Source organism: Pongo abelii, chromosome 16 (genome assembly GCF_028885655.2).
Source record: "Pongo abelii isolate AG06213 chromosome 16, NHGRI_mPonAbe1-v2.0_pri, whole genome shotgun sequence".
In the NCBI taxonomy this organism is placed as follows: Eukaryota; Metazoa; Chordata; class Mammalia; order Primates; family Hominidae; genus Pongo; species Pongo abelii.
In genome coordinates this window covers 21,758,898-21,773,330 of record NC_072001.2, presented here as the reverse complement: position 1 = coordinate 21,773,330, position 14,433 = coordinate 21,758,898, and the positions used below count along the sequence as shown (strand labels likewise).

Here is a 14,433-nt window from a genome sequence, read left to right as displayed (position 1 = left end):
CCGCCTTCTGGGTTCAAGCGATTCTCCTGCCTCAGCCTCCTGAATAGCTGGATTACAGGCATGTGCCACCACGTCAGGCTAATTTTTTGTATTTTTAGTAGAGACGGGGTTTCACCATGTTAGCCAGGATGGTCTCGATCTCCTGAGCTCGTGATCCACCCACTTCGGCCCCACAAAGTGCTGGGATTACAGGTGTGAGCCACCGCACCTGGCCAAGTCTAATTCTTTCTTTGCAATGTTCAGAATATCCAAATGTCTCCCCATCACTCAAAGATTTGTGTGGGTTCATACGTCCAATGGGACTTGGCAGGGTATTACTTTTCCTGGTCCCCAGCCTCATGTCTGGCCACCTCCTTTTTTTTTTTTTGCCTTGAGTGGGATGCTCCAGGCACACTGACTTTCAGGCTGTTTCTTGCCCACAGCAAGCTGCCTCTTGCTTCCTCTTTAATCACACTCCCCTCTTAATTGGGAGTGGCCCCACCTGTTAAGTCTTTTTCTGTAACTTTATTTTTAATCATAGAAAATTGCAGACTATTTAAAAGAGGAGAAAACAGTGTAATGAACCCCCATGTCATGTCCATAATCCAGTATCAACAGTTATCAACCCAGGGCCACTCTTGTTTCATTGAAACCATCACCACTGCCACTACCCCCTGAGCATTTTTGAAGCAAACACAGACAGCACATCATTTCATTCATAATTATGTATCTCTAAAAGAAGTCTTTAAAAAAATAATCAAAATACCATTTTTGAAATGCTATCCTGAATAATTCTATTCTATTCTAATACTTCTATCCTGAAGTGTTTGATCATCATCTTTTGTCTTTGTAATAAAACCCTCTAACTTAATGACAGGAACCACAGTTTTCTCGACATAGTAATTTTTCCCTTTTATTACAGTGGTTTCTGTGTAACAACCCGTCATGTCCCTCTTCCAGCCCCTCCCCTTTTTGCCCTGCTTCTAGAATGTACAGAACTGAGTGTAGTGTTAAGTTGCAGTAATGAACTGAGCAGAGGTCTGAAGTGTGCTTCTCTAGTCCTCTGTAGCACTCATTTATCACCATACCTGTGGCATCCTGGCATTTGCGTGGGTGCAGCCCAGGTGTTTGCTGCCTCTCCTGGTTTTCAGTGATGTTTCTGTTCTGGTCGGTGCTGTGGGGCGTGGCCTCGTGTGTGTCTTAGGCTGTCGAGGTGTCCCAGCGTATGGTTTTGCATTTGCCTCTCCGGGGTCCTGAGGGTTCTGTAGGTTTCACAGACTCTAGGTGAGTGTCGGTGGTCATTTCCTGACCTGTGATATCTATACCTAGATGAGTGGTGTGCTTTTGATTTCACTTCTACTCCCAGGGCAGGGCCGGATCTCTGATTTCTCGTGGGGCCTCTTGCTACCCAGAGCCTGGGACGGGCAGTGTGTTGCCCCCTGGCTGTGGTTGGCTGGCAGGCAGGTGATCCTGAGTGGCTCCCAGCCTTCTGCAGGAAGCTCGGGTTCAGTGGGTCGTTGTGTGCATTCCCGTGTGGGAGGTTGTGCTGAAGCCTGGCGGCTTGGCTCTGCTTTCAGAGCCCGGAACCTCTTGATTCCTGCTGTGTGTGCCCATGTGAATTTCGGTTTTGCACTTGAGGAGTTTCCTTGTGTACTCTCAGCTCCGCAATCTAATTTTTAGCAGCTTTTTTTTTTTTTTTTAAGACAGGGTGTCACTTTGTCACCCTAGCTGGAATGCAGTGGTGCAGTCTTGGCCTGCCAGGTTCAAGTGATTCTCCTGCCTCAGCCTCCCAAGTAGCTGGGACTACAGGTGTGTACCATCACACCTGGCTGATTTTTTTATAGAGATGGGGTTTCATCATGTTGGCCAGGCTGGTCTTGAACTCCTGATCTCAAGTAATCTTCCCACCTTGGCCTCCCAAAGTGCTGGGATTACAGGCATGAGGCACCGCCTGTGGCAGCTTTTGTGGTTACATTGTAGCCATTATTTGTGTTTGGTGCAGATGGTTGGGGTGGGGTGGAGGTTGCTGTTGCTAGTTGTTTAGCTCTTCTGCTGATCTTGAGCTTTTCCATATATGTGTTCATAGTGGGGTTACAAAAATTCCTCTAGAAAATACTTCAACTATTGTGGGTAAGAGTTTTTTTAGTCCAGTTTTTAAAAATACATAAGCTGAGAAGTTATTTTGTCTATTTAAATAATACTTCAAATTGAGTTTTATTCGGTGTTTAGTAAGACTTTGAAATTCACTCATTTTTAGGGGTTCTAAGTGAAAATTGTTTTTCTCCTTTCAGTTGCATGCTGCCATTAGTCACCAGGTTGACCCGGAATTCCTTGGTTTAGGTCTGGGCAGCGTCCTCCTGAACAGCCTGAAGCAGACGGTGGTGACCCTGGCCAGCAGCACAGGCATGCTGAGCACCGTGCATTCAGCCTCCCAGGCCATGCTGCAGAGCGGCTGGTCCGTGCTGCTGCCCACCGCCGAGAAGCAGGCCCGGGCGCTCTCTGCTCTCCTGCCCTGCGCAGGTGGGCTCGGGGAAGGAACAGGAGAGGGCATGGGTCAGGGTGCTGGGAGGGGATGGAGTTTCACTCAAATTGGCACACACTTTCTAGTTCAGTTTCAGGCAATGAAGTGAACATAAGTCCAGGTCGTCGATTCATGATTGATCTTCTGGTGGGCAGCTTGATGGCTGCTGGAGGGTTGGAGTCAGCCTTACACGCAGCCATTACTGCAGAGATCCAGGTATGGCCTTGGAGGCACACGTGACCTGGTGGTGCGCTGAGATCGGAAATACCACACTCACACATGTGAAGAATAACTGAAAACAGTAAAACACTCAACTTTTATCATATCCAAGTATTTTCTTAAATTAAAATTCTTTTATGTGCTAATTTTAAAAATTATTGAGATGATTTAATTGTGATAAAATACTGCATGTTGCCTGTTTCAGTGAAGTTAACAGATAACCTGTTACTCAGGAAGACCATTCCCGTCACCCGGAAAGATCCCTGTGCCCTTGGCACTTGCAGCCAGGATACTCCCCTGCCCTCAGATGAGATGCATTTCGCCTGCTCTGAGTGTCGCAGCAATATAACTGTATAGTATGCACTCTTTCCTGCCTGGCCTTGGAGAATGATTTTCAGATTCACTCACTGATGTGTCTATTGTGACTTCGTTTTTATTATTGGGAAGTTTTCCATTTTCTGGGTGTAGTACTCTTTGTTAGTTCATTCTCCTATTGAAGGACATTAAATTGTTTTTGGTTTTTGTTTTCTTTTTTTTTTTTTTGAGACAGGGTCTTGCTCTGTCACCCAGGCTGTATACAGTGACCTGATCTTGGCTCACTGCAGCCTTGTCCTCCTAGGCTCACAGGATCCTCCCACCTCAGCCTCCTGTGTTGCAGGGACCACAGGCATGTCACCATGCCGGGCTAGTTTTTTGATTTTTTTTTGTAGAGACAAGGTGTTACTGTGTTGCACAGGCTGGTCTCCAACTCCTGGGCTCGGGATCCCCCCACCTTGGCCTCCCAAAGTGTTGGGATTACAAGCGTGAGCCACCACGCCCAGGCTTTCTTGTTTTTGGCCGTGTAGAGCTGCCACGATTGTGCTGTGAACAAGTACTTTAGTGAACATATGTCCTCCCTTTGGGTAAACACTTGGAGTGGAATTTGTTAGGTTCTGGGGTCAGTGTGTGTTCATAGTTTCCCAAAGTGGCTCTGCCATTTACATTTGAGCCAGGACTTCTGTGTGTGAGAATTCTAGCTCCTTCTTGTCCTTACAGAGCAGCTGGATGCTGCGTGTGTGGGGCAGATCACATTGGGTTTTGTGAGAGCCAGTAGCAGGGTTAAGGATTTTAGGGACTTCACGGAAGGAGGCTGGAGAGCATCAGCAGAGGCAGCCTGGACCTTGGATCTGTAAAAAGAAGACACTGTTTGAAACTGCACAACTGAGTTGGGGTTTCCAACAGGGCAGGTGGAGGCCTGTGGGTAGGTGTGTGCGGCAGCCACAGAGGCTGGGATAGCTTGGCACTGGGGTCAGGGCTCAGCCAGCCTGTGTCTTCACACCTGGTAATGAGATCACTTGTAAACAATTTCTGTTTATGAATTACAGGATATTGAAGCCAAAAAACAAGCACAGAAGGAAAAAGAAATTGATGAACAGGAAGCAAATGCCTCAGCATTTCATAGAAGCAGGACTCCATTGGATAAAGACCTTATTAATACGGGGATCTGTGAGTCTTCTGGCAAACAGTGTTTGCCTCTGGTTCAGCTCATACAACAGCGTCTTAGGTAAATCGTATTAGCTGTATTGTATTGTGTTTTATTTATTTACTTTTTTTTGTATTTTTGAGACAGAGTTTTGCTCTTGTTGCCCAGGCCGGAGTGCGGTGGCACGATCTTGACTCACCGCAACCTCCGCCTCCCAGGTTCAAGTAATTCTCCTGCCTCAGCCTCTCGAGCAGCTGGGATTACTGGCGTGCACCACCACGCCCCACTAATTTTGTAGTTTTAGTAGAGATGGGGTTTCTTCATGTTGGTCAGGCTGGTCTTGAACTCCCGACCTCAGGAGATCCACCCACCTTGGCCTCCCAAAATGTTCAGATTACAGGCATTAGCCACCACGCCTGGCCTATTTATTTTACTTACTAGCGTTTTTTTTTTTTTTTGTGATGGAGTCTCTCTCTATCGTCCAGGCTGGAGTGCAGTGTCAATGATCTTGGCTCACTGCAACCTCCACCTCCTGGGTTCAAGCTATTCTCCTGCCTCAGCCTCCCAAGTAGCTGGGACTAGAGGTGTCTGCAACCACACCTGACCGATTTTTGTGTTTTTAGTAGAGATGGGGTTTTACCATATTGGTCAGGCTGGTCTCAAACTCCTGACCTCAGGTGATCCACCTGCCTTGGCCTCTCCAAATGTTGGGATTACAGGCGTTAGCCACTGTGCCTGGCCTGTATTGAATTTTAATAGGTGATTATTGGTTTTCATATTAAGATAGTGAAATCCAGCACGAGGATCTCAAAACTTTGTTTGGTGATTGAAGGAATATTCTGAAAATTACCTAGTATGGATTTTAGGGTAAAGAGCAGACCCTTTTAAATATAGGTGAGAGGAGAAGTTGGAGGGCGAGGGCATGATGATGTTCAAAAGTTTTTCCAGAACAGAAATTGGGTGTGCAGTAAACCTGTAAAAAGATTCTTGCTAATAAGCAGGTGGATGTAAATGAAAATCATCATGGAAGTAAGTCACGTGGCGACTTACTCTTCTCCAGGCCTTGCTGCCGGCTTTTACATGTTTATTGTTTTTGCGTTCTTGTCATCTGCTCGGTAGATGGCAGCTTCCAGGTGCTCCTAAGGGGCCGGGAAAGAGAGTGAGAAGGCACGGAGGTTGCCAGGTCATCCCGTTTGGGGCCCCGCCCTCATCACCTCCCTCAACCGGGTCTCCTGCAACTCTTGGTGGGCCACCTCGGCCACCGTTTCGCCCTGAGCTTCCTGCTGCTGCAGCTGGGCAGTGCCTCCTTCTCAGAGGCCAGCTGCTGATAGGTGGCCACACACTGCTGCAGGTGACCCAGGTAATGGTCTCGCTGCTGCTGCAGACTCTGAGCCTCTTGGCTCTTCAGCTCCACCTGCAGGATAGGCGTCAGGGTAGGTAGTGGCTGGCTTCCAGATTCTGGGCCCATAAACAGGGTGGCGAGGGCACTGCGGGGCTCTGTCGCCTGCCCAGGCCCCTTGCCCTGGCCCCTTCCTCCAGGCCTAAATGACTGCCTCCCTTGCCTAGAGGCCCATGCCTCCCTCCCCAGCCTCAAATCTCACACCCTTCTTCCCACCATTTAAACTGTAGGCCACAGACTGGTGGAAAAGCAGAGGGAGCCAACCACCATCTGCTAAGTTGTGGTGAGGTCGTTCTGTATGATCTCCAGGGTTTCCACGCACCTTCGTCTGCTCCCCCCAGAGCTCGGCCTTCCGCCCCAGCTCCCCCAGCCTCTCCTCCAGCTCCTGCAGCCTCACCTCCAGTTCCTGCATCTTCTCCTCCTGGTGCCGCAGCCTCACTTCCTGCTCCCACATCTTCTCCTCCTGCCTCCGCATCTTCTCCTCCTGTTCCTGCATCTTCTCTTCCTGTTCCTGCATCATCTCCTCCTGCTCACGTATCTTCTCCTCCTGCTCCCGCATCATATCTTTCTGCTTCCGCACCTTCTCTTCCTGCCTCCACATCTTCTCCTCCTGCTCCCGTATCTTTTCCTCCTGCTCGCGCATCTTCTCCTTCTGCCTCCACATCTTCTCCTGCTCCCGTATCTTCTCCTCCTGCCTCCATATCTTCTCCTCCTGCTCCTGCCTCTTCTCCTCCTCTCGTATCTTCTCCTGCTCATGCATCTTCTCCTCCTGCCTCCACATCTTCTCCTCCTGCTCGTGCATCTTCTCCTCCTGCTCCCGTATCTTCTCCTCCTGCCTCCCCATCTTCTCCTCCTGCTCCCATATCTTCTCCTCCTGCCTCCCCATCTTCTTCTCCTGCTCCCGTATCTTCTCCTCCTGCCTCCACATCTTCTCCTCCTGCTCCCGTATCTTCTCCTCCTGCTGGTGCATCTTCTCCTTCTGCCTCCACATCTCCTCCTGCTCCTGTATCTTCTCCTCCTGCCTCCACATCTTCTCCTCCTGCTCCTGCCTCTTCTCCTCCTCCCGTATCTTCTCCTGCTCGTGCATCTTCTCCTCCTGCCTCCACATCTTCTCCTCCTGCTCCTGTATCTTCTCCTCCTGCTTGTGTATCTTCTCCTCCTGCCTCCACATCTTCTCCTCCTGCTCCTGCCTCTTCTCCTGCTCACGTATCTTCTCCTGCTCCTGCCTCTTCTCCTCCTCCTCCCGTATCTTTTCCTGCTCGTGTATCTTCTCCTCCAGCTCCCGTATCTTCTCCTCCTTCTCTCGCATCATCTCCTCCTGCCTCCGCATCTTCTCCTCCTGCTCCCGTATCTTCTCCTCCTGCTCTTGTATCTTCTCCTCCCGCTCCCGTATCTTCTCCTCCCTCTCCCGTATCTTCTCCTCCTGGCTCCACATCTTCTCCTCCTGTTGCTGGTTCAGGCGGTTCCACAACTCGTTCTCTTCCACCTGGGCTTGGAGCTTTGCTGACACACTCTGCAGCTCCTTACCCAGGTGGTCAGCCTCCGCCTGCAGCTGCTGCTGGAATAGTGAAAGTGTTGGTTTGAACCTCAGAAGGAAACAGACTCATGAGCTAGCCATATAAATGTAATCTATAGGACAGGCACGGGGGCTCACGCCTGTAATCCCAGCACTTTGGGAGGCCGAGGTGGGCGGATCACGAGGTCAGGAGATGGAGACCATCCTGGTTAACACAGTGAAACCCCGTCTCTACTAAAAATACAAAAAATTAGCCGGGTGTGGTGGCGGGCGCCTGTAGTCCCAGCTACTTGGGAGGCTGAGGCAGGAGAATGGCGTGAACCCGGGGGACGGAGCTTGCAGTGAACCAAGATTGCGCCACTGCACTCTGGCCTGGGCGAAAGAGTGAGACTCCAACTCAAAATAAATAAATAAATAAATAAATAAGTAAGTAAATAAATAAATGTAATCTATAAAATAATGGTTTTCATCCAGTATCCTTTAAAAAAATATTTTAAGCACTAACTCTGAGATTCTGATTCCCCAGGCAGGGCCCCAATTTGTACATTTTTAGCACACTCTAGAGGATTCTATGGTGGGACCAGAACAGGGACCCAAATTTTCCAGCTCTTGGCTGGAGCCTCCCCATACCCTGCATGATCCCTAGACCAGCTGGGTGGGGCTCCCACAACCCCCGGGGCTGCAGCCGCTCACCTGTGGCAGCAGGAGCTTGGCCCTCTCCAGCTTTCTTTTTAGCTCCTTTACGTTGAGCTGGATCTCAGACTTTTCAGATTCTACAAGTCGAAGTTTTTCTTGTAGTTCGGCATTTTTCTCCTTCAGCTCCTCATCGGTTATGCTATGGCCAGAGGCAGTAGAGAAAGGAATGAATGAAGAACAGAAAGGACCGCTTTGGTGATCAACCCTCTACTTTCAACCCACAACCACAGAACCGTGGCATTGGTAGGGACCCCAGGAATTAAAAGTCCCAGGTGGCAGGCCAGAGAGAAGACATGAGTTGCCTGAGGCTACCCCATGAGTCAGTGGCACAGCCTGAACTAGAGCTTCCCTGTGCACACATGAAAACCTGTAGGAGCCTCTCCCCATGCTCACCTGTACCCCCCACCTCCCAGCACACCACCCATGCTAAGGGCCCCCAGACCTCCCATTCCACCTTCCCCCATCCTACGTGTTCCTGTACAGTTCCAGACTCAGGGTGTCCCTCTCCTTTGTTAACTCCTCGATGTACTGCAAATAGAGAAAGGTTAAGTCAAGACAGAGCAGGCAGAGGAGTAGCTGGATGACCAGGAACAACAGCTACTGTGACTACTCCACAGTAAAACTCCCTCACTCTCAATCACACCTGACATGTTCTCAAGGCATTTCCAAGCCCATGGTCTCATTTGTTTTTCGTTTGTTTGTTTGTTTGTTTTGGCAGAGTTTCATTCTTGCTACCCTGACTGGAGTGCAATGGCATAATCTCGGCTCACCACAACCTCCGCCTCCTGGGTCCAAGTGATTCTCCTGCCTCAGCTTCCCGAGTAGCTGGGATTACAGGCGTGTGCCACCACACCCGGCCAGTTTTGTATTTTTAGTAGAGATGGAGTTTCTTCATGTTGGTCAGTCTAGTCTTGAACTCCTGACCTCAGGTGACCCACCCACCTCGGCCTCCCAAAGTGCTGGCATTACAGGCATGAGTGAGAGCACCCGGCCCTCATTTGTTTTTCAAAGAACTCAGTGAAGGTGGAAGGGACAGGGAAAGAGACTGAATTTAGGGCTGGCTAACAGGGGCCCAGAGAGATCAGATAATATTGCTATTGTTATTATTCTTATTACTACCACTGTTGGAACCTTTATTGAGTGCTTCACCAGGCACTATGCTAATAATCCTATTTAATCCTCATAACCTCCATAGGAGATGGTTACCATTATTATCTCTATTTTGTAGATGAAAAACATGTGGTATTAAAGGTTAAGTGCTGCCTAAGATCACCTACAGCTGGGATTTCAACACCCAGGTATATCTGATTCTCTAAGCCCATTCTTTCGCTGGAGGTAGGGGCACAGTTAAGAAGGAGGAAATTAATCCTTTGTTGAATTTTTGAAAGGATGATACGTTCGCATAGTCCAAAACTCAGAAAGTCCAGAAGGGAAATATCTCCCCCCCACACTGTGCCTCTATCCTGAGTTTTTTTTATGAATCCTTACAAACATGTTTTATGTATATTACCATAATACATACACACACACACATATATACCTGCTCCCTCTCTCCACACAAATAATAACATACTCAAGATACTCTTCTGCACCTTTATGGTACAAGTACCCTAACCGCCACTTAGGACTTGGCCAAGGCCACAGCCAAGGATGGGCAGGGCGGTCACTTGGCCTCTGAGCTCTATGTCCAGTGCTCGCTCCCCACAGTGCTCCCCAACTCATCCGCAGCAGCCCACTCAGCCCCAGTCTGCCTCTAACAACCACACACAAAAGCAGCAAGAAATGGCAATGCTGCCTTCTGGGCAGGACACTCCATCCTACAGAAGGGAACTTTAGGCTCACTCCTCCATCTGCGAAGCTGGGCTCCCAGGGTATGGGGCAGTGGTTGGACTCACCTTATCCGCCTTCTCCTTCTGTGTAGTGACGGCAGAGAGAGCCTGCTCTAACTCTCCTGCAAACTTCCATGAATCATGCAGGCGGCCGATCAGATCCCTGGCCTCTCCTGGAATGAGAGACATTCAGATGTGGCCCAAAGGACTCCCCCTAAAGGCCTGTCAAAGTGCCAGGTTCAAGGATGACGGGGTGCCAGATTCCCACCTTCCAACTGCTTGACAGCTTGCTGGCTGTAATAGAGTGCCGTCTGAAGCTCGGTTTTCTGACATGTAAGGATTCGTATGGTATGAACCTGGGCCTTTGGGAGAAAAGACAAGCAAATGCTGAAAGAGAAGCAAAGAAACATTCCCCAGAGGACAGGAGGGAACTTCACACCCTCCACTCACCTCTAGCTCCCTCCTTAGAGCTTCCTGATGTTGGTGGTTTGCCTTCTTTTCCTATAGAAAGAGGAAGACAGAGCTCTTGCTAGGAGGAGGCAGAGATGGCACAGCAAGAGACATGCCCCCAGAATGGCACCACTGCCCCAGGACAGGCCCACCCATGGGACCAGTTTATCAGGGACCCTGTGGGGATGGGGTGGAATAAGGGGGGTGAGACTTCTTCCCCAGGCTAGGAGTGGGGGAGATGAGACTGGGACCTCTACATCTGAGTGCCCCCAAACCCAGCGGTCGTGTCGTGAGCAAACAAAGAAATCACGTTACTTCTTCCAGCTGAGCTCGGTTCTGTTGTTTCTGTGGGGAGAGTCAAAGGAAGGTGACTGAGGGTGGCCCCCTCGACTCTATTCCCCAGGCCAGGAAGCGGTAGGCAGGGGTCAGGAATGGATTTAAAAGGCACAGTTCTCAGACCCAATGGGAACACAAACTGGTCAACTCTCCTCAACTCCCAAAGAAGAAGGATTTGGGTCTTTGTTGGTTTTTGCCCACAGCCACGGAACTCAAAGTCTGAAACTAGATTCTCTTGAAAAGACAGTAACAGAAACCTTCAGAGATGGAGTGTGAGAAAAGCCCACCCTTCTGCCAGCTTGTGATTTAGAAAGGTGCATTCATTCAGCAAACGTTGAGCACATACGGGCCAGGGACCGTTCCTCACAGCGGGGATAGAGGTCAGAAAAGGCAGACAGGAGTCCTTGGCCCTGAGGTTTCCATTCTAGTGGGCCTTTAACTGTCAGGCTCTCAGAGCTAACAGAAACCTCTGATACTCTCTAACTCTACCTCAGGAAATGCATGCCCAAGAAGGAGAGTTTACAGCAGGCCCTGGACTAGGGATTAACATAAAAACACAATGATAAATCTCATTTAAACTTCACAAATACAAGTAAAACAATACCACTCCTGTTTTACAGATGTGAAAAGAGAGGCCCAAAGAGCTCAAGCAATTTGCCCTAAATCATATCCCTAGCAGATGGAGAGGTAGGATTCAAATCCAGAATTCTTAACCAGTACCTGGCAGTTCTTCCACAATCTTAACAATTACCCTCCACCACCCCTTGGGCCCTCTGTCCCCAGGAGCCTGGCCAGCCAAGACTCACATCCTCAGGTGAGTGGCAACCATCAGAAGTGGTTGTCTCAGGGTTAGTGCCATTATTTATTTTCTTCTTTTTGGTGTCACTTGCTCCTGCACCAACACTAGGGTTGGTCTGGGCATGATGGTCTCTCAACTGTGGAAAGGAAGAGCAGTGATACTCATGAGAACTACAAGCTCCTACAGTCACATCCTGCTTTACAGTTTATATTAAATACTCTTATAGACCATCTGATTTAATGCCACCAACTGTAGGAAATGTTGTCACAATCACTTAGTGACTGAGAGAGATTGATACCATGGCTGAAAAAAAAGGCAGTAATGGAACTTAAACTCAGTTTTCTGACTCTGAGCTCTGGGATTTTGCCACAAATCAGCAGCTGCCAGGGACCAAAACCAGAGACAGAGGTAGAAAAGCAAATATTAAGTAGGCAGGAACTGTACACCCTCACACGTCTGTTAGTGTTAAGAAGTACACCAGTACCTCTCAAACCTTTACACCAATGTATCCTCATGGCAGAAGGCAGCCTTTCTGTTAAATCCAGGAATTTAGCAGAAAGAGGACAACCCAAGCCTCATTTCAGAGAGAAGTCTTGTATACTCTTATAAATCTATGTGACTTTCATCCCTAAGTACATTAATGTTTCATCTCTCAATAGAATCAAGGGAAACTGATGCTTCAGAAAGATGCCCCATATTTATCCTGTGGCACTCAAAGTACCCCAGGTTGAGATGAGATGAGGAAGACTCAAGCTGTCAAGTCCAGTTTCCCAAGATCTGTTCCACAGAAGATAAGCAGATCTCACTCCAGAAACCAGTGACTGAGGGGCACTCTGGTCCCAGAACAATGGAGAATTCAAATCTGAGGTGCAGAACTCAGAAAAAATGTTAAAGTGTCTCTGGAGAGTAGAAGCCTGGGAGAAAACCCAACCCAACCCGTTCTCCCATTGCCACCCAGAGACACTGTCAACATGTGGAGCTCATGGGGGAGGTGTAGGCTTTTCACCCTGTCAACGTCTGTGGTAAGGAAGTCAGGCAGCCTGAAACCTCTCTCTTCTAGGTCCCACGGTCCCCATTCCCCTTCCAGCTGGAAACCTGTGCTGCAACCAGAGGAAACAGAAGTGGGCAAGAACACTTGGGGGACTGGGTACTAAGACCAAAGGCTGGTCTCATGGTAGTAATGACAGTTTGTAGAGGTACTGTGACATCACTACATTCCACTCCTCGGTGGAGTGGCGGGGGTGGGGGGGACACATGAGTGCAATGCCCAAGTTGCCGCATTGAGACTGGGGAGGGGGGGTCACAAAATTGGGACCCATGTCCTTGGAGACATGACCCCAAAGAGCCCCGGGAGGTCAGGCTTGGGGCGGCAGGAGGTGAGGGCCAAGTAAGGAGCAAGGAGCCCCAGGAGTCACATCCCCAAAGTCACCCTGTGGCAACTGGTGAGGGCAGGTTCTGGGGCACCCAGGTCCTTGGGGATGTGAGCCCAAAGAGCCCAGGGAGGTCGGGTTTGGGGTAGCAGGAGGTAAGGGCACAGTATGGAGTTGGAAGCCCCGGGAGTCACCTGCTCAAAGTCACCCTGGGGTGCCAGGCAGGGCAGGGGCAGGACTCATGTGGGGGTTGGCCTGACTGACAAGATTTTGGTGTGGGGATCCCAGAGGTACTGGGGGGGCCCAGCCCGGTGTGCCTCAGGAGTGGCACAGACTGGCAGCAGTTCAGCTGTCAGAGGGGTCCTCAGCTTGGGTTGGGGTGCTGGTGCATTTACCTTTTCCTTGGCCTCGGCCAATTTGTTCTGTCGGGTTTCTTTGTTCATCGTGGGTTGGGTAGGGAGGTGGGGTTGGGTAGGGGGGCGGGGATGGGTAGGGAGGTGGGGGTGGGTTGGGAGGTGGGGGTGTGTAGGGAGGTGGGGGTGGGTAGGGAGGTGGGGGTGTGTAGGGAGGTGGGGGTGTGTAGGGAGGTGGGGGTGGGTAGGGAGGTGGGGGTGGGTAGGGAGGTGGGGGTGTGTAGGGAGGTGGGGGTGTGTAGGGAGGTGGGGGTGGGTAGGGAGGTGGGGGTGGGTAGGGAGGTGGGGGTGGGTAGGGAGGTGGGGGTGGGTAGGGAGGTGGGGATTGTCAGGGATGTGGGGTTGGGGCCACATCAGCATGATCCAGGTGAGGACAACTATACACCTCCAGTCACCTCTAAGTCGCTGTGTGACTGAGCCAGAGGAGGCGTAACCAGGGCTGCACTAGAATGCAGAATAGGGGCGTGGCCTCAATGCTTGAAGCCCATTGGCCAATGAGAAAGATGAAAGGAAAAGGAGGCGTGGCCAGACAGCAGCGTGTCATGAAGGACCTGTGTTGTCACAAGGAAAGCTGCCCATGCAACTGCTGTCCCCGCCCACTCCAGGAGAGGGGCGGGGCTGGCTTTCACTTGAAAAACTTTAAAACTTTATTACCTCAGTTGAGGTACAAATCCTATTAAAATGGAAATTTTATAGTGTGCTTGATGATTGATAAAGCAGACTTTAGTATCCAACATTCCAATAAGATAAAGTAATCACAATGTTTTCTCTTTTTTGGAAAAACTTTCTCTTATTCTCCTACGTTAGTGTTAAGTTTAAAAAAAAAAAAAAAACAAGAAACATGTCTAATATCTTTAAAAACACAAAGCGTTTGAGCCAGGCGTGATGGCTCATGCCTGTAATCCCAGCACTTTGGGAGGCTGGGGCGGGTGGATCACCCGAATTCAGGAGTTCAAGACCAGACTGGCCAACATGATGAAACCCTGTCTCTACTAAAAATACAAAAGTAGCTGGGCATGGTGGCAGGTGCCTGTACTCCCAGCTACTGGGGAGGCTGAGGCAGGAGAATCCCTTGAACCTGTGAGGCAGAGGTTGCAGTGAGCCAAAATCATGCCACTGCACTTCAGCCTGGGCTACAGAATGAGACTCTGTCTCTAAATACATACGTACACACACACACACACACACACACAAAGCTTTCCGTTTAATAAGCACTCAAAATTCTTTACAAGGTTAAAGCAAATACAGGACCTTTCTAAAGTAAGGCTAAATGCTAAGTGATGGGGGAGAGAAAAAGGACATAAATAACTCCCACTCTCATGAGGTTAATCACTAAATCCTATTTTTCTAGAATCACCTGGCCTCTAAGCCCTGAAAATGAAACTGAATTTCTCACTAGATACTTGGCTATGACTTGCAATCATGAAAACCAAGAATTGTGTTA

The 14,433-nt window shown here is 49.6% G+C and overlaps 2 protein-coding genes and 1 pseudogene across 7 annotated transcripts; 2 read left to right on the top strand and 1 right to left on the bottom strand.

The window, feature by feature from the left end:
- The window catches only part of LOC129047456 (ADAMTS-like protein 3), a 126,034-nt pseudogene extending 123,348 nt beyond the window's left edge, over positions 1–2,686 (top strand).
- LOC129050363 (E3 ubiquitin-protein ligase HERC2-like) lies at positions 2,552–4,266 on the top strand. The gene is made up of 2 exons (XM_054532408.2): positions 2,552–2,716; positions 4,084–4,266. Exons 1-2 carry the CDS (start codon positions 2,552–2,554, stop codon positions 4,264–4,266), a joined length of 348 nt encoding a protein of 115 aa, XP_054388383.2.
- Positions 3,193–13,403, bottom strand: LOC100442426 (golgin subfamily A member 6-like protein 1). 6 transcript variants are annotated; one of them, XM_054532217.2, is made up of 11 exons: positions 12,972–13,402; positions 11,214–11,342; positions 10,387–10,416; positions 10,072–10,122; positions 9,890–9,983; positions 9,688–9,794; positions 8,262–8,320; positions 7,790–7,931; positions 5,978–7,135; positions 5,232–5,320; positions 3,193–3,885 (listed from the first exon to the last, which is right to left on the bottom strand). In XM_054532217.2, exons 1-10 carry the CDS (start codon positions 13,347–13,349, stop codon positions 5,258–5,260), a joined length of 2,211 nt encoding a protein of 736 aa, XP_054388192.1. In that variant the 5' UTR covers positions 13,350–13,402; the 3' UTR covers positions 3,193–3,885; positions 5,232–5,257. The 6 variants fall into 6 exon arrangements, with proteins under 6 accessions (XP_054388192.1, XP_054388191.1, XP_063572505.1 ...); XM_054532216.2 differs by having other exon boundaries at positions 5,978–7,138; positions 12,972–13,398; XM_063716435.1 differs by having other exon boundaries at positions 3,193–5,320; positions 12,972–13,403.
- Positions 13,404–14,433: the final 1,030 nt, after the last annotated feature.